The sequence below is a fragment of the Anopheles merus genome, chromosome 2L, assembly GCF_017562075.2.
Source record: "Anopheles merus strain MAF chromosome 2L, AmerM5.1, whole genome shotgun sequence".
Classification (NCBI taxonomy): Eukaryota; Metazoa; Arthropoda; class Insecta; order Diptera; family Culicidae; genus Anopheles; species Anopheles merus.
In genome coordinates this window covers 54,068,906-54,089,320 of record NC_054083.1, presented here as the reverse complement: position 1 = coordinate 54,089,320, position 20,415 = coordinate 54,068,906, and the positions used below count along the sequence as shown (strand labels likewise).

General features: G+C 39.5%; 4 protein-coding genes across 30 annotated transcripts in view; 2 read left to right on the top strand and 2 right to left on the bottom strand.

The window, feature by feature from the left end:
* LOC121594789 (guanine nucleotide exchange factor DBS) overlaps nucleotides 1-7,981 on the top strand; it is a 28,743-nt gene extending 20,762 nt beyond the window's left edge. For 13 of the 14 annotated variants that reach the window (XM_041918445.1, XM_041918444.1, XM_041918441.1 and 10 more), the window contains 7 exons: nucleotides 4,953-5,138; nucleotides 5,203-5,405; nucleotides 5,477-5,591; nucleotides 5,665-5,862; nucleotides 5,936-6,141; nucleotides 6,240-6,667; nucleotides 6,734-7,981. In XM_041918445.1, the coding sequence (XP_041774379.1) occupies nucleotides 4,953-5,138; nucleotides 5,203-5,405; nucleotides 5,477-5,591; nucleotides 5,665-5,862; nucleotides 5,936-6,141; nucleotides 6,240-6,667; nucleotides 6,734-6,840 (1,443 nt within the window). In that variant the 3' untranslated portion in view covers nucleotides 6,841-7,981. Of the gene's footprint in view, nucleotides 1-138; nucleotides 3,818-4,952; nucleotides 5,139-5,202; nucleotides 5,406-5,476; nucleotides 5,592-5,664; nucleotides 5,863-5,935; nucleotides 6,142-6,239; nucleotides 6,668-6,733 lie in introns of those variants that run through there. The other variant, XM_041918449.1, reaches the window with a different exon arrangement.
* Nucleotides 7,982-8,695: 714 nt separating this feature from the next.
* On the bottom strand, nucleotides 8,696-10,534 carry LOC121594791 (adenylate kinase). The gene is made up of 3 exons (XM_041918455.1): nucleotides 10,344-10,534; nucleotides 10,136-10,260; nucleotides 8,696-9,578 (listed from the first exon to the last, which is right to left on the bottom strand). The coding sequence occupies exons 2-3, from the start codon at nucleotides 10,235-10,237 to the stop codon at nucleotides 8,958-8,960; spliced, it is 723 nt and encodes a 240-aa protein (XP_041774389.1). The 5' UTR covers nucleotides 10,238-10,260; nucleotides 10,344-10,534; the 3' UTR covers nucleotides 8,696-8,957.
* Nucleotides 10,535-11,496: 962 nt separating this feature from the next.
* Nucleotides 11,497-19,884, top strand: LOC121594790 (chondroitin sulfate N-acetylgalactosaminyltransferase 1). Of its 3 annotated transcripts, none has more exons than XM_041918453.1 (5): nucleotides 11,497-11,566; nucleotides 12,187-12,448; nucleotides 16,311-17,590; nucleotides 17,674-17,822; nucleotides 17,900-19,884. In XM_041918453.1, the coding sequence occupies exons 3-5, from the start codon at nucleotides 16,384-16,386 to the stop codon at nucleotides 18,527-18,529; spliced, it is 1,986 nt and encodes a 661-aa protein (XP_041774387.1). In that variant the 5' UTR covers nucleotides 11,497-11,566; nucleotides 12,187-12,448; nucleotides 16,311-16,383; the 3' UTR covers nucleotides 18,530-19,884. The 3 variants fall into 3 exon arrangements, with proteins under 3 accessions (XP_041774387.1, XP_041774386.1, XP_041774388.1); XM_041918452.1 differs by having other exon boundaries at nucleotides 11,529-11,683; XM_041918454.1 differs by lacking the exons at nucleotides 11,497-11,566; nucleotides 12,187-12,448 and adding an exon at nucleotides 15,837-15,925.
* LOC121594792 (synaptobrevin-1) lies at nucleotides 12,630-15,917 on the bottom strand. Of its 12 annotated transcripts, none has more exons than XR_006005037.1 (5): nucleotides 15,827-15,917; nucleotides 15,091-15,155; nucleotides 14,585-14,907; nucleotides 13,012-13,793; nucleotides 12,820-12,951 (listed from the first exon to the last, which is right to left on the bottom strand). XR_006005037.1 is itself a non-coding variant. In XM_041918456.1 (4 exons), exons 2-4 carry the CDS (start codon nucleotides 15,123-15,125, stop codon nucleotides 12,863-12,865), a joined length of 447 nt encoding a protein of 148 aa, XP_041774390.1. In that variant the 5' UTR covers nucleotides 15,126-15,155; nucleotides 15,827-15,917; the 3' UTR covers nucleotides 12,630-12,862. The 12 variants fall into 12 exon arrangements, 10 of the variants coding, with proteins under 10 accessions (XP_041774390.1, XP_041774397.1, XP_041774391.1 ...); XR_006005036.1 differs by having other exon boundaries at nucleotides 13,035-13,793; XM_041918456.1 differs by lacking the exon at nucleotides 13,012-13,793 and having other exon boundaries at nucleotides 12,630-12,951.
* Nucleotides 19,885-20,415: the final 531 nt, after the last annotated feature.

Sequence of the window (20,415 nt, the reverse complement as noted above, 5' to 3'; positions counted from 1 at the left end):
TATATATATATATATATATATATATATATATATATATATATATATATATATATATATATAGGATATATATATATATATATATAGGATATGATTGAATGAACGTGCACAAGCTATCAGAGAACAAATGGAATGTGTGCTTATAGGTTAAAAGGTTTAATGTTTAATGATACAAACAGTGTTTGATGTTTGTGAATCATTGTTTGAAATGTATTCTGTTTTATTTTTAAACGTAAAGACCGCCCAGTGAGATCATGTTACCGTTATATAGCAGTGCGTGAAGCGTTTCAGAGTATAGAAAGTCAAGTAATGAAATATGTATAATGCTCTCCTTCGGAGTTAAAAAGCGTACAAGTTTGTATTGTAATGTTCGCGGGACATAGTGTAAAAAATGTGGAAAGTTTCGACTATTAAACGATTTGAAAACGACGACGCTTTTAGCTTTTGGTGGCCAACAATTGTGTTTTGAGGTGAAAAACATTATCTCGTGTGTAGTCATCAGGCGGCTGCGCGCTTTATGTGTGCCACTAATCTAGCTGTGAGGCCAATCTCAGGTTATTTATGAAGCGATTCGCAATCAAAGAAGCATTGAGTTTCGTACAGTATATGTAAATGTAATTCAATAAAAAAAAGATCAGTCCAACAGGAACTGCAAATCAAACATCAATGATCAGTTGAGGTAGATACACAACGAGTAGTACGATAATTGAAATTTTGAAATTCTCGTTAGTATATAAAGTAACAAGAATAATTGTTGAGTTCAATAAGCAACTGTTTACTGTGAATTGTTTAAAAAATAATGTTCAAACACGTTCAAACATAAGTGTTTTCGATCATATCAGCAAACCGTCCAACGTCATTAAAGCGCATTTATTCTGTTGGCCAAGTTTCGCCAAATGTCTAGCAACGTCCATGTTTAGGAGGGGTGCACGCGTCCCCCCTCCGGTTCCACACTAATACACACTGCGCTCGTGAAGAAGAAAGTTTTCTGTGGTACCTTTTTATTATTTGCACCTCAAATAACCGTTAAACGCGAAGTATAAAACGTTTAAATTTCGCCAATATGGCAAAGTGGGTGGTTTATTAGGCGTTTCAAAGGTGTACAACATTTAAGTTTTTAATTTGGTCTTACGTTCGGTGTATTAAGGTTCGGTGTATAACGCTGGTTGATAACAGAAATAGTAAGACAACACAATGTGAAGTGAAGGAAATGAATAAAACGTGTACGCGCAAACTAAAAGATGATTTGTAATAGTTGATGTATATGGATATTATTCATATGGCTAAATGAATGCGGCAATGGGAAAAAATGCTCATTTTAAGTTTGATAGTCGTTTAATATGTGTGTGAGTTTAATATTTTGGTATAGTTTCAGTTAGTTTGGGAAAAGAAGCAGATAACAGCACAAGAACAGTGATAAAAGTGAAGTGAATATTTACTCGAAAGTTCAGTATAGCTGCATTTCATTAGGATATAACGCAAGAAAACGAGGATGAAATTTGGCAACTATAATCTTACATCAACCGCAACGGAACCATGTGATAACAAACGACGGCATCTCTCTCTTTTTCGGCCCGGAAAGGTAAAGAGCACTGCAAATTATATCGTTGGGAAGGTTCACCGTCGTCTCGGCAGCATTGTAAGCACAAGGATGTCATCATCCGTAGTAGCAGGCTCCAGGTGTTTGAATGACGTCGTCAACGTTGAACACGAAAACATAGCTCAAAATGAGCAGCTTTCAACTGCTTGTTTCATGAAGTCCTTTATATCCAATGGATCAGAATCTTCGTCCACATTGTCTTATCGAGCATCTCTGTTCGGGGAACAGGACGATATGGTAGCAAAAGGGCATCGGGAGCGAGAAATTACCATACCACGTTTCTCTCCGAAAGATTTTCCAACTAGCTGGATAGGAAAGAACACCGGTCTGGACAGCACACTGTTCGATTTGCAGGGGAAGTTGTGCAATGGAATGTTAGGCAGCCAGCAAGATGATTCTGGCTTTCAGCCGTTCGGTAGTCGAGCGCAATTGTTCCACAAGAACAAATCGATCACCGGAAAGCATGGCATCCTGCCATTCTCAAACGTTGAAGGAGCACAGCTGTTTCCGTACTCTTATCATTCGCTGAAGAGTGGGTCCACCCTTCGAAGATCTGCTCAAAACTTTGGTGGAAGCTGCCCCGAAATACATGCAGCGTCCGACACAATGCAATCACGGAAGAGCTACAAATCCCAACGCTCCTCTAACGTAAGCAACGGAAATGGCAGCAATCGATTTCGAAAGAGTAAGATAGTGCAGCTTTTGGAGCGTAATGAATCCGAAGATAACGATGAAACTGTTGAGATGGCCATCCTTCAGGAATACTTTGACACCATGTCCTACACAGAAATTGTTAAAGACCGCGACTTTCGCAACTATTTAATGAAGAAACGATACCTTGATATCATGGAGTACATTTACAACAGTAGCGGAGCATCGGACAATGGTCAATTTTCTCGTGCACCCTCTACGATGGCCCCGCCGTCCATATCCGCCTCGAACAACGATTGCGATTCGGTAAAAAAAGAGAAGCTTAGGGCTGAATCTGTTCCATCACCTACGCTACCGCCTCAGCCTCCAATACGACGGTACTATTCTTCGAATAGTAACTCGCAGGTGTTTTGTCGTCGGAACAGCAGCTTCGAACAGTATTATCACAATCAAAACCAGCACTATGGAACGTTGAACTACCACCGTACGCCAGGAAACCATAGCTTTGTTTCATCGCGGAGGTTGGAAAAGAACCGCGACCAACGGGATGTTCCCCCTTACGCGACATTGCTGAGGACCACAAAAGCCAAGGCACCATCGCGATGCCAAAGAACGTACCGTCAAATTCGAGCGTTTTGTGAAAAGTCCCTGATGAAGTACTCTTTAAATCGTTCATTAAATGGTAGTGCTATGACGCTTAAGAAATGCAAACCAGCACGTGGTTATTCAGAAAAGCAATACCGTCGTGTAATAAACGATTTTGTGCGTCAACGAGGATTCTCAAGTGCCGATGAATACACGCGATACCATTATGGCAATTTTCTACGTCACAAACTAGTTCGAACGGGTAATCGTCGGTCAAAAAAGCGATCATCAAAAGAGGAAAAGGCGGAGAAAGAACAGTACAACATTCATCAGCAGCTACTGTACAACTCTTTACCACCGCCGCCGTATTCCAGTGGAGACTATCATCATGCGCCTCTCACACCGGTATCTCGGGAGTCAAAGGCCACAACACCAACGGCCCGCAATTTACCAACCAATTTACTTTTCGAATTCGAGCCAGAAAAGCCATCGCTGGCCAGCACTTCGTTGCCCAACGTGTGCGATCTTATCTGCTCGGACAGGTTCAAAAATTTCGACTACGTGAACCAAGCCATGACTTTACGGCGTTGTCGCCGTGGCGCCGAGTCGACAACATCCGCAGGCTGTCGATTAAATGATCGGAGACAAATTTTTCTGCCAGTAAACAGTGACGGAGAAGAAGAATTGCTTCATGGACCGGCCAGTTCTTTTCTGCCGCCCGACGAAGAGCTGCAGCTGGGGGAAGTAATTGCAAGAAGCGACCAAACGAATCTGCCGTATATTTTTGACGACATAGGGGTCTATGAAACAATACGGTCCCGAAACAAGAAGGAACTTTTGCGAGCCGAAATGCGATCGCGCAAGGAATCTTTCATAAATGCAGCGGGAGAAAAATATGCTGGTCTAAGCCAACAGCGACAACCAACATTCCGAAATTCCAAGATGGATATCGAATACCAAAACTATGATGAACATAAACACATAGTAAGTTCTTTAATAATAATAGCAACATATTGTAAGTTTGATGTTTGTCCACTATGTGTCCTACCAACTTTCCAGCTTGCCATCGGCATTTAAAGACAATGTTTGTTTATTGCAATTTCGTACAACTGCCTACATCTTATTACAATATGACCACGAAGGCATGCTTTAATTTTTTCGTTTTTATAGTGGTTACTTTCTCTCTCTCTCTCCTTCTCTCTCTCTCTCCTTCTTTCTTTCCCTCTCTCTTTAACACAATTCATAAAAAAGTCGATGGTTAACTGCCTCCATTAAACAAATGACTAGCAACGGAGCGCATTTTTGGGTTGCCGCCGGGTGCTGCTTTGTATTCAGCTACGTGTTTGACTATAATTATGTGCCGAATCGTATGCTGCAGCAAGAGAAAGTTGACCGCTTTTGGGGGTTCAAATTGATGCCTGTCCAATATGACCATATGCCATATAAAAGACGTGAATGTGAGTGGTTGTTGAGTTTTGGGTTACACGGGACAACGTGCACTGGTACTTTGGATTCCGCAGAACTTATAATGGAAGAATCGAAGTAAATTATCAAACAGGGCCCGATACATATTATCTACTTTTATTTTACATGAAAATTGTTAAATTACTTCTTAAAAAACCTTGTAATACGTTGAAAGTTTCATACGTGATTGCCACAAATTTTAGCAAATAATATATCTTTCATCTACCCGTGACAAACTAGTACTTTAATTTTATGTAAAACATTATATTAAACAAAATGTATATCAAGTTTATTTTAGTAATAGTTTTTTCATAGCAGGATGATCCTCCTATACAAAATATTAACTCACAGCGGATTAGTCCTCATCCGACCCTACCGCATCATTAATCAACATTATTCTTCTTCTTCTACTTCTTTTGGCACAACGACCGTTGTCGGTCAAGGCCGCCTGTACCACTATTGGGCTTAGGGGGCTTGGCTTTCAGTAACTTATTGATTACCATAGCAGGATAGTCAGTCCTGCGTATGGCGGCACGATTCATTCGGGGCTTGAACCCATCACGGGCATGTTGTTAAGTCGTTCGAGTGTTCAACATTATGTTGTTCAAAATGTTACTAATGTACTGATTCTTTCCTTTTTTTTACTATTTTTTAGGGCTATAAGGATGAAATGCTCTCGGAGGAAATGAGCTCATTGGTGCCGCCGGGTTTGCAAGGAAAGGCGGACATACTGTTTGGCAACTTGCATGAGCTGTACACCTTTCACAATGACATTTTCTTGAAGGATTTGGAAAATTGTATTTCCACCACAGAACTTGTTGCCCTCTGCTTTGTACAACGGGTAAGACGCCCGGGTGTTATCGATTCCGGTAGGATTACAAATGTTTTACAATGTTTCATTTCAGCGAGATACGTTTTTCCGCCTCTACTCGTACTATTGCCAAAACATACCCCGGTCTGAACGTCTTCGGGAGACGCTCGTTGATACGCATCTGTTTCTGCAAGAATGCCAAAAGAAGCTCGGTCATAAATTGCCGTTGGCCGCTTATCTGCTAAAGCCGGTACAAAGAATTACAAAGTATCAACTTTTGCTTAAAGATTTGCTAAAGTAAGGTCTACTATCTTCATTTACTTCATCGGCCCTTTCGATAATAGATTTCCATCTTCTCCCTTCCTTAGGTTCAGCGATACTGGTACTTGCTCGCGAGAGTTGCAGAAAGCATTGGATTGTATGTTGGTTGTATTAAAGTGTGTCAATGATTCAATGCACCAAATTGCAATAACGGGATTTCCGGTAAGTTCGAAAATACATCTACAACTGTGCGGGCGTTTCCTTACGATGTACTTTCGTATCGTTACAAATGTAGGCTGACCTATCCCAGCAAGGCGAACTACTCATGCAAGATTCGTTCCAAGTTTGGACGGAAAGTAAAAAAGACTTGCGGCTTCGACTGAAAACACAAAATAGGCACATTTTCTTGTATCAAAAGGCAATGCTATTTTGTAAACAAGGGTCGAAAACGGGGCACAACAAGAGTACTTATCAATTTAAACACTGGCTACAGGTATGCACTTGCCTCAGGTAGCTGCATTCGATATAATAGTAAAATTGCTTTTATTATCTGGCCACACAAACAGATGTCACAAATCGGTTTAACGGAATCCGTTCGCGGCGACTCTAGACGATTCGAGGTCTGGCTGCAAGGACGCCAAGAAGTGCATACTATACAAGCTACCACTATTGAAATAAAAAACAAATGGGTCGCCGAAATTAAGCGTGTTTTGCTGAACCAACTGGAAGAGCTAAAGGGTGAAAAAATCAAGCAATATGGCTTGAACCACAAGTAAGATTCATTTCATTTCATAAGTTTTAGTCAAATATGTAAAACACGTAGAATCTGGCAATGATTGGGCGGTTTTCCTACTTATTTCCTCCATCCAGACCTTTGCGGCACATGACTTCATGGGACGTTCCACAAGCTGTGCAGGGAACACCGAACCGGATATTAAGCAGCGACCAACAGCCGCCATTGCAGGCCAACGGTATAGGCATAGGTGGAATGGTCGGCCTGGCACAGGACGTGGTCACACGGATAGCTCACATGAACGATGATAGTCTTCTAAACGCTACCGGAATCTCATGCTCCTCGTCCGAACACGATAACCAGGAAAGCAATGCATGGAGCTCCGACTACTCGAATAGCGAAGATGAGTTCACTACTGTAGAGGATAGTGTCGTGCCGGGGCATAAGTTTGTGTCATTGGCTGATTACTGTGCAATGGGAAATTCAGAAGTATCTATGAAAGAGGCTGAAGTAGTGGAGCTGCTGAAAGTCGGCTGTGCAGGATGGTGGTTTGTGAAAGTGATCGGTAAGTATCCATGGACCATCGCACGGCAAATGGTGCTACAATAACAAAACTGTGTTCTTTATTTAGCTACCGGCCTGGAAGGATGGGCTCCAGCAGCATACTTAGAGCCAGTGGCACGCAAAAATTCCCGCCTTAGAAGCGCGCGCAGCCAAGACCGACTGAACGACCACTAAAAAACCAAATATAAGTTTAATAACGCATAGGAGCTATTAACCTATCGATCGTACTACCATCTAAAAGGATGGATGAATTGAGCCAAAGTATATGAAAAGGAACGGTCTGGAGTCTATGGAAAACGTAATAATCTCACTTATTTAGATAGTCAATATCTATGATCATGTTGTCACTATACGGACCCGACAACAGACATGACAAAGTCTGAATTATGTACCTCGAATTGCTACGTCAATTCTTTACTATGTTAGCAAAATCTAATCCTCGAAATGTTTTCGATTAATGCTTTACTATTTCGTCTTAGCGAATGACACGCTGTTTAACATTCAACATGGTAATACGACATTGCCAGTAAACGTATAAAGTAATCCGAACATTATCCAATATCGCTCGATAGTCAGTTCGATTCCTTTGTATCTTGCGTATTTACCAAAAGCAATCAACGTGAAACACATCGGTTTGTTTCATCCTGGAAAAATGCGTGAAAAAATTGAATGACAAATGCATGGATATGGGAAATTGGTACATCAATCAGCATACACTAGTGAACCCGTACAATTGCGACAAAAAAAGAAAAAATAGCGCTGTTTATAGATACATGTACTACTTTATTTTCGCTAATGTATAACCGAATGAAGAAATAATGGTGCTTTTTAGACACTCAATTGAACCACCACATTTGCAGAACTCACCTACGTGTAATACTGTCGAATGTCTGCTGGGTATGTCCTGGGTAAAGTTGTAAATCTCATGATCGTAATTTAATCCAATAGTCATTTTTCGTTTTCTCGGTTAAGTTTCTATAATCGTTTGAGTTCTGCTTGATTATTCAACGTAATATGTCATATATCCGTAAGTTTTGTTATATTTTTTCCAATAGTCGCGTGAATGTTTCGCTTCATTGTGTATAGCTTAAAAATGATCGAAGAAAATCTATTTAATTATAGCAATTGATTAATGTAAGGTATAACGTTTAATAATCTTTGAAAAAGGTGATTAAATCGCTCATGTAAGACAGTGAAATATGATTGCGCACGCAATTTAACAAATCGAATAATCTTTAAGTCAATGAAAGAAACCGCCGATGGTGACATTAATTGATCGTGATATTGAAATAAAATAAAATAATCTTTCAGGAAATACTTGTTTGTAAATGTTACCGATGCGCTCATTTGTGTCTGTAAGATTTAGATTTTTTTTGCTCTTTTGAATTCTCAATTAATGACTCAAATTTTGATATCTGACATGTGACTGATGACAAGGGTAGTTGTGTTAATGTTTAGCTCTGTGTGTTTTGCTGGGTATTAATTCTCAATTAGAGACTCAATGTAGATATCTGACAACGAATCAGGCCAAAATAGGTACAATACCCGACCCGAACTAGCAGCTCCAACGAATCGGAATCGCTTATACTTTCTTGTTATCATTCGGGTCGGCCCGAACTCGCTGCACCCACGGTTCTCATTGGACCTTCCTTGACCTTACCCGACGAACCAATGGGTTGGAGCCGCTTATTCTTTTTGCACTTACCGGAATCGTTGCTCATACCTAACCTACTTGTACCGAACGACTCTGGGTCGCTTACGGATGGCACCAACCCGCTAGGTGCGGGTCGACCCCGACGGATAGAACCAGTGGTCGAGAAAGGGTGGCCAATATGGATGAAATTTTATAAGTTTTTCGGGACCAACCAATTCTGTAAGATGCAAGGCGTAATGGGTTCGCGCGGTCCCTTTTAATTAACATAATACATAACATTAAAAATACAGTTCCCTTGTTATTCGTTAATTTGCTTATCCCATATTTCGGCAGCAATAAAAAAAGCATATTTTCGCTTTACTGTACAACCATCAGTAACAAGATTCCAAAATGATCCACTTTTTATTTGCTTATTTTTGAAAAACTTTAAATTCTTACTACCAGTGTTGCAGGTATAGGATTGGGACACAATGGTGGGAAATGCCGAGCGCACGTCGTGACGCACGTGTGGTTAATTTAAAAGTAACGTAAAAAGAAGTCACAGGTAGTTAGCTGGTTGCGTTTTCCGGGTGTCATTATCCGTTGTCGTGTGTTTCCAGTCGAATGGGGTATGAAGGAGATATCGGTCCGGGAATCATTAGAATCCTAATCGATGGGCACGCTGTTTGGTAAAGATGCTGTCGATATTAGCAAACACGTCAGATGCACTTTTTGCGGCATCCACGCGGAAATGCAATCCTCGCAACGCATAGTAATCAGCCAGAGGCTTGGTTTGTCGGTGATACGATTCAAGACGTTTCACCAGTGCCTGTGCGTTGTCATCACTGCGGCGCATCAAAGGCTCTCCCGTTACGTCGTCTCGCATAGGCACCTTGGGTGGCGCAAATTCCTCATGGTAAGACCGTCCGCTTGCCTGATGGATCAGGCGTCCGGTAATACGACGCACCAGCAGACTATCATCGATGCCGAACTCAATTACTGCGTCCAGGCCGGTATTGCGTTTTTCAAGAAGATTATCCAATTTCTCCGCCTGCACTACCGTGCGTGGGAAACCGTCCAACAGAAAACCATTGCGACATTCCGGTTTGTCCAGGTTGGAATCGATCATATCCACCACTAGCTCATCGGATACCAACTTGCCCTCATCCATCACCTTTTTGAGCTGCGCGCCCAGCTTCGAACCGGACGCTATTTCTGCTCGAAGCATATCCCCGGTCGAAAGGTGACATACGCAATATTTTTCCTTTAATAGTGGCGCCTGCAAATAATAGGAACACATATACCACCAGATAGTAACAATTGGTGCAAAAATAGAAGGTCATAGCCCTGAGGGATTTATGTTAGGGTTAAGATTATGGATAAGCCGATTGAACATGACGGCGGTGTTATTGCATACACACATTCGATCACACACCAATAATCTGTGCAAATCCATACCGGTGATTATGAGTGAAGCTGGATTTGTCTACTTTGTCTGATCATTTCGTTGGTTAAAGCCACGAGTATTAACCGCGCGGTAAGTGCAAGGTTCATGTATCGCTCAGAACGAACGAGACTTAGGAACATAAGTTTCGTATCCGCGATAAACAACTCCTGCTGATACTGTCCCTTTGGCTTATCACTGATAATCTCCAGCATGGTTCGGCATGATTTGGATTATGTAACAGAAGCGTTGTTGCTACTCCTGCAGGGCGCTCCCCCCGTCTGCTGTGGATGGTGGGAGCAGATTATAACGGAAGCAGGACTTTGTGCAGAATAAAAAAACAATCAGAATGTGACACATATACGACCGCGTTTTCAGTGCATTGTTCATACCTGTGTTCCTTTCCCGGACCCAGGTGGTCCCAGCAGTATGGCATTAATGCCGGTCGAATCCGATGCGGGTTTCACTTTTAGCTCTGCTGCATTCGGTGCCATCTTAACAACTCAGCGTTTCCAGTCTAATAAAAAAGCGAGTTGGTAAATGAGTCGTAATCGAAAAGAATCATAATTAGCGCCAATAGAAAGTTTAGCGGAATTTTACCTGAATAGCTACTCTCTAGCTCAATGTCTCGCCTTCCGAATGAAGTTGCACAGCCGAGACGTTTATGATTTGACCACACGTCTTGCTCGCATTGGACCACACGCACAATTTGGCAGGCAATGTTTCTTCTTTTTTCTCCATGTGCACACGTTAGCTCATATGAAACATACTATCTCTGTCTTCTATAGCTGATTTTCACGGTCATCTCTTTCATTGCTGTTTCTGTATTTTGGTTGGCATGTCACAAGGTTTACACATCATGGATCGTCGTTGCATTTACACTATATAGTTGTGTTCTACACATCTGAGCCAAGATACCTAGAAAGGGCTGATTTAGTAACCTCGGCACGTGTGTAAATATTGCTGCAGGTATACAGGCGTAAAATACACACTATCAATAGGGTGAAATTATGAATTAAAAATAAATACCATGCGATTGTAATCATGTACTACAGTAAATACTGCTTTCAATCTTTCGAAAAAATAACTTTATACCGACTTTCGTGGGTTCTAGCTTCCTATGGACAGTCCCCTCGTAGCAAGGGCTGACTTGGAACTCAATAAGTCTCGAAAGCCTGTATAGACCGGTAGCTCGCGTAGGTTGTTAGGACAATAAAATGAAGAAGATACCGACTTTACACATCACAAGGATAAAATGATCTTGTATGCCCTATACCTATTAGTAACATTCAGGTACACAATAAAATGGAATAACAATAAAATATATAAATCAGAAGCAAAGGCACATACGCGGTAAAAGAGCACATTGAACGTACCGTAGCATATTGAATGAGGTACATAACATTACCCTCCCCTGCGTTCAGCATAAATAGGCGACAGCTGTTGTTTACATGCTCCTGCAGGCAAGTATCAGCTGATATTCGTTTTACCAACACATATTTATTTGAGATTGCTGCAGCAGTACGTTATATTTATGAACCACTCAGATATTTCTCAACAGAACTGCTACACTTGCTCTTTAGCTGTTTCAGAATCCTGCAGTAAAACGTCTAAAAACTCTCAACATAGAGTCTAGATGCTACAGTATTAACAAAAATTCTCTCCGCTTTTGGTTTTGGAAGCCTTATGGCTGTTAAAACTCTCTCGAGTATTGCTTCCTTCTCTTAAGCGCAAGCGATTTTTGAATGAAAATATTACCAGCATTGCGTGATTGTGACAGGACGAGAGAACGGCCCAAGCACGAACAACCTGACTAGAAAGTGGTACACCATTTGCTTTGCTTGCGCTAGTTACTGACAATTTTTCACAAAGTGTGGTTCTTGTTTTGTGCATCAATATTGTTTCGACCTAACTGTGTTTTTTCCTTCCGGAACACAACCGTACGTACGGATTGTTTGTTTGCTAGGGTTGTTAAGTTAACCTATGCGTTACCTATGCCTCTTCACTGTTTGCATACAAAGTATATAACAAAACATTAGCGTGCTAGTCGAGTAATGAATGGCGTAAACCGTAACACGTGAACATTAATAGTAGGTCTGAATGTGCAGCTCTTTAGATACCAGCAATAAATGTTGTGTTTTTCATTCATTCTATAAGCTGGTTAGTGTAAACTGTGACTTACTACAAGTGACACCTTTACTGTGGTTGGAGTATGAATAATTAATTGACATCCTGTCCAAAAGTTTGCCGTGTGTAATAGTTCGTGACACACTAATGTCAGTTCGAATATTTAATATAAATTACATGGTTACGGCTTTGTTTAACCTTCCATTTCCCTCATTATCAACGATTAAGAATGTTTTTTCGAAGAACTAAGAGAAATCGAAGCACAATATTGATTGAATGAATAACTTTGCTACTATTTTGGGGATTTTACTGCCAGGCTCCAGAGGACCGAATTTCCATGCGCGGTATCGCATGAGAAACAAGAGAAAGGAAGAGAGATGAATTGAATGATGCAGAGTAAAGTGATTTTTACAAGCTTCCTAACAACATTGGGTACGAGAGTACGAGTGATGGTGGTGTAAAAGAGTCAACAGCACGTTTTCAATTCTAACTATGTACAGCTAGCTGCCACAATCTACATCGTGGAGCGTTTTCATTAGAAGCATGCTTTGTAACACTGGCTGGCGGGAATCTAATAGGTAAGTGATAAAAAACAGAGTTTTTTTAAAATTATTTTAATCAATTTTCAGTTAGTGTTAACATAAATCTTCCCAACAAGCTGACAATATAAATAACACCAAAGTGGTGGGAAATAATATGCCTTATGTGTGATATCGAACATTAAAAATGTCTGTTATATTTCTTATTGCTTTGTTAATATTCAATATTCCCGTTTTATAAGTCTTTATTGTCGTGAATTAAAACATTTAAAATCACTATGCCAATAAAAGATTAGTGTAGAATGTAAAAATAAGCTAAAAAGTTGACAAAGTAATAAAATTAAACAATAAGTCGGCATAGTTATCCATTCATTCGTAGAAAATGCATCAACACAATTTCATAATTCTTGGTAATTACCATTTTCCCCCTAAAATGTGTGTTTTTCTTTGGATTCATGCCGATTCGGTTACCTGTTCCTTGACCGTTGTAGTCGTTTCAACTGATGGTGAGCTGGAAGAGCCTCCACCGGGAACAATCCAAACTGTGGAAGAATATCAAACGTATTAGATATACGTTCAATCAAATGGTTTATTTTCTATACCTAATTCACAATTGTATGCATACCTCGCTGTTGATTATGAAATGTAATCCATGATGCATATATTTTATACCGTCACCTTTTTCCAAAAACATTCAATCACAACAAATAGATGTAAAAAATGAATTTGATTCAATTAAACTTTAATAAAACACGAAAAAAGATGGTTGGTACTCTAATTGGAACGTTTCCCTTACACAAAACTCCGAAGCTTCATATGAACAACAGCTAACAGGGATTAAAATGAAATAGTGCATCGAAGCGTAGATATATTGCAAACCACGTGATATCTTTACGAATCGCAGTCAATGTTTTTTTATACATATATGTTTCTATACTTGAAATATAAGCCTGTAACTTGTAATGAAACATAGACATTTGTGGATTTTACACGTCTATTTACCTATGATATATTGCATCATAAACATATGTGAATTTCCAGCAGATAACATGTAACGTTAAATATACATTTGAAAAGTGAAATGTCCTTGTTGCACACACGCTATTACTGGATAACCCTAGTGTTAAAATTAAAAACAACATTGGATTCATCTATGATAGTTAACGAAGAGAAAATTATTGTAGAACAAGTTGGTATTAGTTCTTTGTTGGAACGTCTATTCAAGTATACCCTCGCGTAGTATTAAACGGTGTGACAAAGATATATCACAAATATGTTTTTCAAACCTCCCCGTTGCAACAAAGATTTATGCATCGATTTAAGAACAAATATCTGAGTATATATAATAATGCAAAGTAAAATGTTGCTTAATAAATGATGGACACTGAAACGAAAAGATAAAAAAAATGATGTGACGATGAAAGGCAACAATACAAAAATGGACTATAATTAGATGAGTGTGAATATTGATAACGGTTCTGTTGAGCATTTTGTTATAGATAGTGGTTTAACCATCGAAGTTGATATTGTAATTATATATCAAGAAACATAACAACGAATCTTTAGCATAAGGCCCGTTGTGTATATTAGACTTTTTTTTTACAGTCTATCGATCAAATCAATCAAACAATTCATTAGAAGCGATAAACGAAAAAAAAACAAGAACACAAAACTCATACATTATTGAATTATCCACTCAAAGTGCTGCTTAATCTTATTGCAAATACATTTAACCAACAATCGAGATCAACAACGCATACAGCAATCCGCATAAACACCGTAGTCAACACTAAGTAACGCTGCATTTTTTAATACGTTGAAAAGGGCACGTATTAGTTTAATCTTGTACCATAGTTCGATTTCAACTGTATGCGACAAAGTGTTCAAAAAAGAAAGCAACACAAAATATCAGTAGTGCTCAAGGAATCTTAAATGAATTATTTAACCCAAGGCGTTGCCAATACGAGACTATGAATTAAGCATAAGAAAATAATACAACATGATTGGAGCTTTTCGGACCCGCTATGCACAAGACATGATACAGAAGACAGAACAACGCTAACCAACGCTTTTACAGAACAACCATGGAGGTTAGCATGGTTTGTTACATGAAATCAACAACACAACCAACCTATTTCCAGACACAAGTCTCACATATAAGATAAAATTACTTACGAATGATAATTATTAGCAGTACCACGCCAATCACACCCATGATGATCATCATCTTCATGTTAGCCCACCATTGTTTTCTCTTGAGTTTGCCGGCCTGTTGCTCGAATTGCGATGCTCCATGCTGCAGGGCATCGGCACGCTGATCCAATTCCGAAAGTTTTTGGTCGCGTTCTAACACCTTTTCCACGTTAACACGCATAATTCCAACTACTTCATCGACCTGGGCCTGCGTTTGCTTCAATCGATTGGTGGTAGCATTGTTGGATGCGTTGGCTCCAGCCGGCTGCGTACTGTCCGTAGGCGGAGGCGGTAATTTAGGAAAACTGATTAATCAAAGGTGGTCGAAAGCCAGCGAAATGGAATAACGATTAGTTCAGCTAACATTTTACCCCATACACTATTTTCACGATGTGCAAACTACGGTTATTGTTACGGTCTGCGTTAGATGTTTTTAGAAAAACCTACATCCCAACACAACTACCCGAAAAGTTAATGTTCATTCTTACCCATTTGAGTTTCCAGCTTCAGGTGTCGACATCATGAACGTTTCGTATCGCAGTTAAGGAAGAAACTGGAAAATAATCAAACAATCTGTTACTGATCCGCCACGTAAGGTTCTCGGCCGTCTGCAATGTTGCTATAATAGATATCATTTGTACTAGCTGAAGTAAATTCGTTAAAATGTATTCACATACGATAAGCTTTAATTTACTTGCAGTTTAGTATCACATTCAGAAAGTGGGAAAATGTTTTACTTCTTACTATCGGAGCAACAGTTGTGATGTTTTACAGCGATAACGTATGTAGACATACGGATCATTATTAAAGCTAATGATTCATAGCTGGAAGGAATGAATGTTACAAACGCTGTACTGTCTACCAACCAATGAAAATTGCCTCACGCACACGCACACGCACACACACACATGCACATACACATACATACACATACACACACACACACACACACACACACACACACACACACACACACACACACACACACACACACACACACACACACACACACACACACACACACACACACACACACACACCCATTCCTGCCTTTCTGTGCGATGTCATACAATGACGAGGCCTAGGTGTTTTTTTTCTCTTAACGAGCTTCCAGTTTCTAGACAGCTTCTTTAGAATATTCTCGAATCATAACTTTTGTCAACTTTTGAATCATAAGAAAATAGCAAAAATAACGTTTAAGCTGTAAGGAATTATTGCTTTTACCTTGTACAAGGAACGTTAATCCACAAATTCACGGATCGCTGAAAAACAAGTTGATGAGCTCACACACGCGCACACCCAATCGAAGTATATGTACGCGAGGTAGGATCATAGCTTCGCGCAGTTTGTCATGTGATTACCGTGGTCACAGAGGTGTGATGGAATGTTTATTTTTAAGCTTTTCGACCATTTTCAATAATGTTTCATTGTGCTGTATTTATGATTCAAACTGTATTGTTTCGGTGCCTCTGATTTATTCACATTTTTATTAAATGAAAAGTCATTTATTGAAATATACATGAACGTCTCGTCAGAAGCGCGATTTTGTTCGTACCAAATGTACTAAATTTGAAACATTTCAACATGTCTATGTTTCAATGTAAACATTTCAAATTTAAAAATGCAGTTTTAATCATAGCATAGCATAGCTTCAATGGCAAATGTAAAGCCAACTATAATCGTATAACAATCTTGTTTTCTTTAACAGGTTCAAATATGTTAGCGAAAGTGTAGTACATTATTTCCCAATGTATAGCGGATTTTTCACGTGAGTTGTAAGAATGGTGCGCATATTGGGTTCCAAGCTGTTCGCCAGACTGTTGCTGCTCATATCGTCCATCACGCTAATTTCGCTGATGGTACTAACTCGCTGCGGCTTGGGAGGACTAATTGTAAAAGAAAATGGATCAATCGTTAGCGCGTCTGCTAGCGGTGCTGAAGCTGATGCTGAAAACTACTATCTTTCTGATCGAAAACCACCACCAATGGCTGTTGAATTCTCCCTACAACAGAACCATTACCAAGCAGATGTTGAACAACAGCAGAACGGTTACATGCAAATGCTGCAACAACGTGAAGAAGAAAACCTTAAGGAGGTAGCGAAACTGACCGCTGAAATAAAAGCGTTGAAGCTTCAGATCTTGCAATTGAAAAACGGGCTAACCAACGCCGGAATGGGCATGGTTCAACCAAACGTTGTTGAGGCAGCAGTCTCTTTGTCAAACGATAGTAGCGCAATAGTTGCTACTGCTCCTCAAACATCGCAAATGTTACACGACTGCACGGCGTTCATACGACGTCAAGTTGGTTCAGCCGAAATACTGCACGGCTTACCTCTAAACAATGAGTACGAACTAATCCCGTTCAACCACTTCACATTTAGCCGTGTTTATCCAATCGAGCTTGGGTTAGGAAAGCGAGTGGTAGAAAAACCAATCGGCTACAAAAGAAAAGATATTCTAAGTGCACTGAATAAGGCGCTGGAGACGCTCAATCGTAATGCAAGTTCGTCAGCGCAGCGTTACACTTTGGACGACTTTATCGAAGGTATTTATCGAAACGAGCCAACTACTGGTACACAGTACGAGCTGTACTTTCGCACGAAGGAATCGGCTAATCGCAGTCAGCAACAGCAACAGATTGCACAGCATCACGAATCACATGGTACTACGAAGCTTATAGTCATGCGACCTTTTGCCTCACTGCAGACAGTCCAACTGGAAGCGTATTCAAAACACCAAGAAAAGGAAATAATTTACATTATCCTGCCCTTGTCCGGACGCATCAGCACGTTTCAAAGCTTTATGGAGAAATACGTAAAGATCGCGCTCAAACACGATAAACGTGTGCACCTTACTGTCGTGTATTTCGGCGAGGAAGGCTTAGCTGAGGCACGTACAATTATGAGTAGAGTAATCGGAATGAAAAACAGCGGAGCTACTAACTCTAATTTGAAGCTGCTCGCATTAAATGAAACGTTCTCCAGAGGTAAGCTAGACACTGGCCGAAAACAGTCGAATATTTATAACAATTCATGACAAATGCACTGGTGTGCACTTTTTACTTCACAGCCAAGGCGTTGCGAGTGGGTGCAGAAAATGTGTGGAGTTCACAGGCAGATAAAAACAACGACATATTATTATTCATGTGTGATGTAGATATCGTTTTTAGCGCCAAGTTTCTAGATAGATGTAGATGGAACACCAAGCCAAATAAAAAGGTAACTATTACATATTAGCATCAACATTCGTCCGTCCTTAGAGTGGCAACTAATTATGGTGTTTCCAAATGTCTCAGGTCTATTATCCAGTTGTCTTCAGTCTCTATAATCCTCATGTCGTGTACACACTACAGGGCAAAGATGTGCCTCCCGAGACTGACCAGCTAGTCATTTCGAAGGATTCCGGATTTTGGCGGGATTTTGGTTACGGTATGACTTGTCAATATCGCTCTGACTTTTTACGAGTTCGAGGCTTTGACGAGGAGATCATTGGTTGGGGTGGAGAGGATGTGATGCTTTATCGAAAGTACGTGAGATCACATATAAAGGTGATAAGAGCTACCGATCCTGGAGTCTTTCATATTTGGCATCCGAAGGTGTGTACCGGTCCAGTGATGTCCGTCACCTCAAATCAACGGCTTACTCTCGACCAATACCGGGCCTGCATTCGGTCACGAGCACTCAATGAAGCATCACACGCACAACTAGGATTTTTAGCCTTCCGGGATGATATCGCGGCCAATGAATACATATTAGCACAGGGTGCCAAACTTAACCAAGAGTCATCTACGACCAAAACTAACCTTACTCATCCGGATAATCCTTTCGTTCATAGTCCCACGAATTCCATTAGAGATAGTGTAATGGTTCCGATCGGTTCGAGCTGGACACCAAATAAAGGCATCGACAGTAAGAAGGCCACATGATCGTTCATGACAAAGCATCAGGAGAGCATATGGAGGATGGAATTTTAGCATTGAGGCAATAACATCGATCATGATCCTTTGTATCCTCTTCTGAATTTGACAACTTTAATTAATTTTGTGTATAATCCCTGATGGTAAAGGACGGAAAGAACAATACGTGTGTCATCTATTATGATTACTCATTTCACGCCAAATGTACAATCCTGACATGCCGATCGTTGAAGGATATTATCAGTAGGGATTCATGTGCATAGCGCTGTACATAACACAGCGAGTAAGGACCTTTTTTATTCAGTAGGATGCTGAGAATTCAGTACGAGGCTGAGAAAGTATGAAAGGATGCTGAGATTTTTTTTTAATTATAAAAGTGTCATAGGCGAAATCTTCTTTGAAGTTTACATTGATATACGTCGTTGGATTGATTGTTGGCAATGCATGAGTTAATTTAAATACTCATAAATAAAATATAACTGGAAAGATACTAGTGCGATAGTTAAGAATGAGAAAGAATTTACACTTGATTAAATATGTTTGCTTTGTTAACTTACTTAGCAGTATCAACCGCGATGGATTATTCAGTACTAACGGCTATTTTGCATTACTTATTAAATAATAGCTTATAACTTGTTCAAATCCAAACAGTTTTTGCCTAGTTTTAAGTAGTAAGACTAGTAGCTACTCACAATTTGCATTACCTATTATGTTTATTTTTCATGTCTTTCCGGAATACATGATGATGTATGCTGTGTGTGAGTGAGAAAATTTGAATAGTGCGCAAAAGAAATGTTCTAACGTTACAACAGTTATACAATTATCCGTAGGAGCATAGAATCGTAAAGAAACAAACATGCCACAGTACATTCATTCAAAATTGTATTTTCAAATGAAGGCCTTTGAAACCTGAGGTTTGTTAGGCAGTATGGGCACGTATACATCACTAATTTTCCATTTTCCTTTATTTTGATAGTGACGGTAATCATATCATAGGGTATGGAAATTGTTCAAAGATGAAATAAAATTGAAAATTGAAATAAACAAGAATAGTACATCCGCTGTCGAACTGTACATACCATTCAATTGTTGCGTAAAACTTTAAGAAACATAAAATCAACGATCCGTAAATTTTTACGATAATAGTGTAGACCGCCACATAAATACGGCATACTTCTTTAATTTTCCTATAGATATGTTTAACAATTTCCCAACAAAAAAGAAAAACGCAATCGATTGTAATTTATTGCGCTATGAAAGAAAACAGTAAGCGAACTATCAGTACTAAAACAGTTTATAATTATAATTGCACAGAACAAAGCCAAAGATGAATAACCAGTTATAAATAAACAGACATAAGGAACTATTTTGCTTTCACGCCATTATTAAACACATTATTTGCATTTTCACATTAGCTACATTGGTAAAATGGTTAAAATTAATAATTCACTTTCGCTACAATTTCGTTTACAAATATCACAAAACATTTGACACAATATTACAATAATACGAGATCGTAGAGTATGACTGCTAAAACGTTGATTGATTCTTCATCAATTCATTATTATACGCGATTTCTCTTACAAGCGCTTAACACATCAGCCAGAAAGAGATCACAGTCGAAAGCTTCACAGCTACCCACAGGATCAGTCACTCTTTTTTTCTATCAGCAGCAGTTCTTTATGCTAACTATATCCCGTCCTAATAATGTAGAATAAAAACATATTTGTACAATTTTTGTAAACACAAGTCAATTTTGTTAATCTAGAATTGGAATTATCTGGAAGTCTTTATTACTATTAATTTACTTAATAAAACAAGTGGTGAGACATGTGGTGAACACTCACATGCTTAGTGGTAGGGATGAGTTTTATAGCACCCATTTGATAATTCGT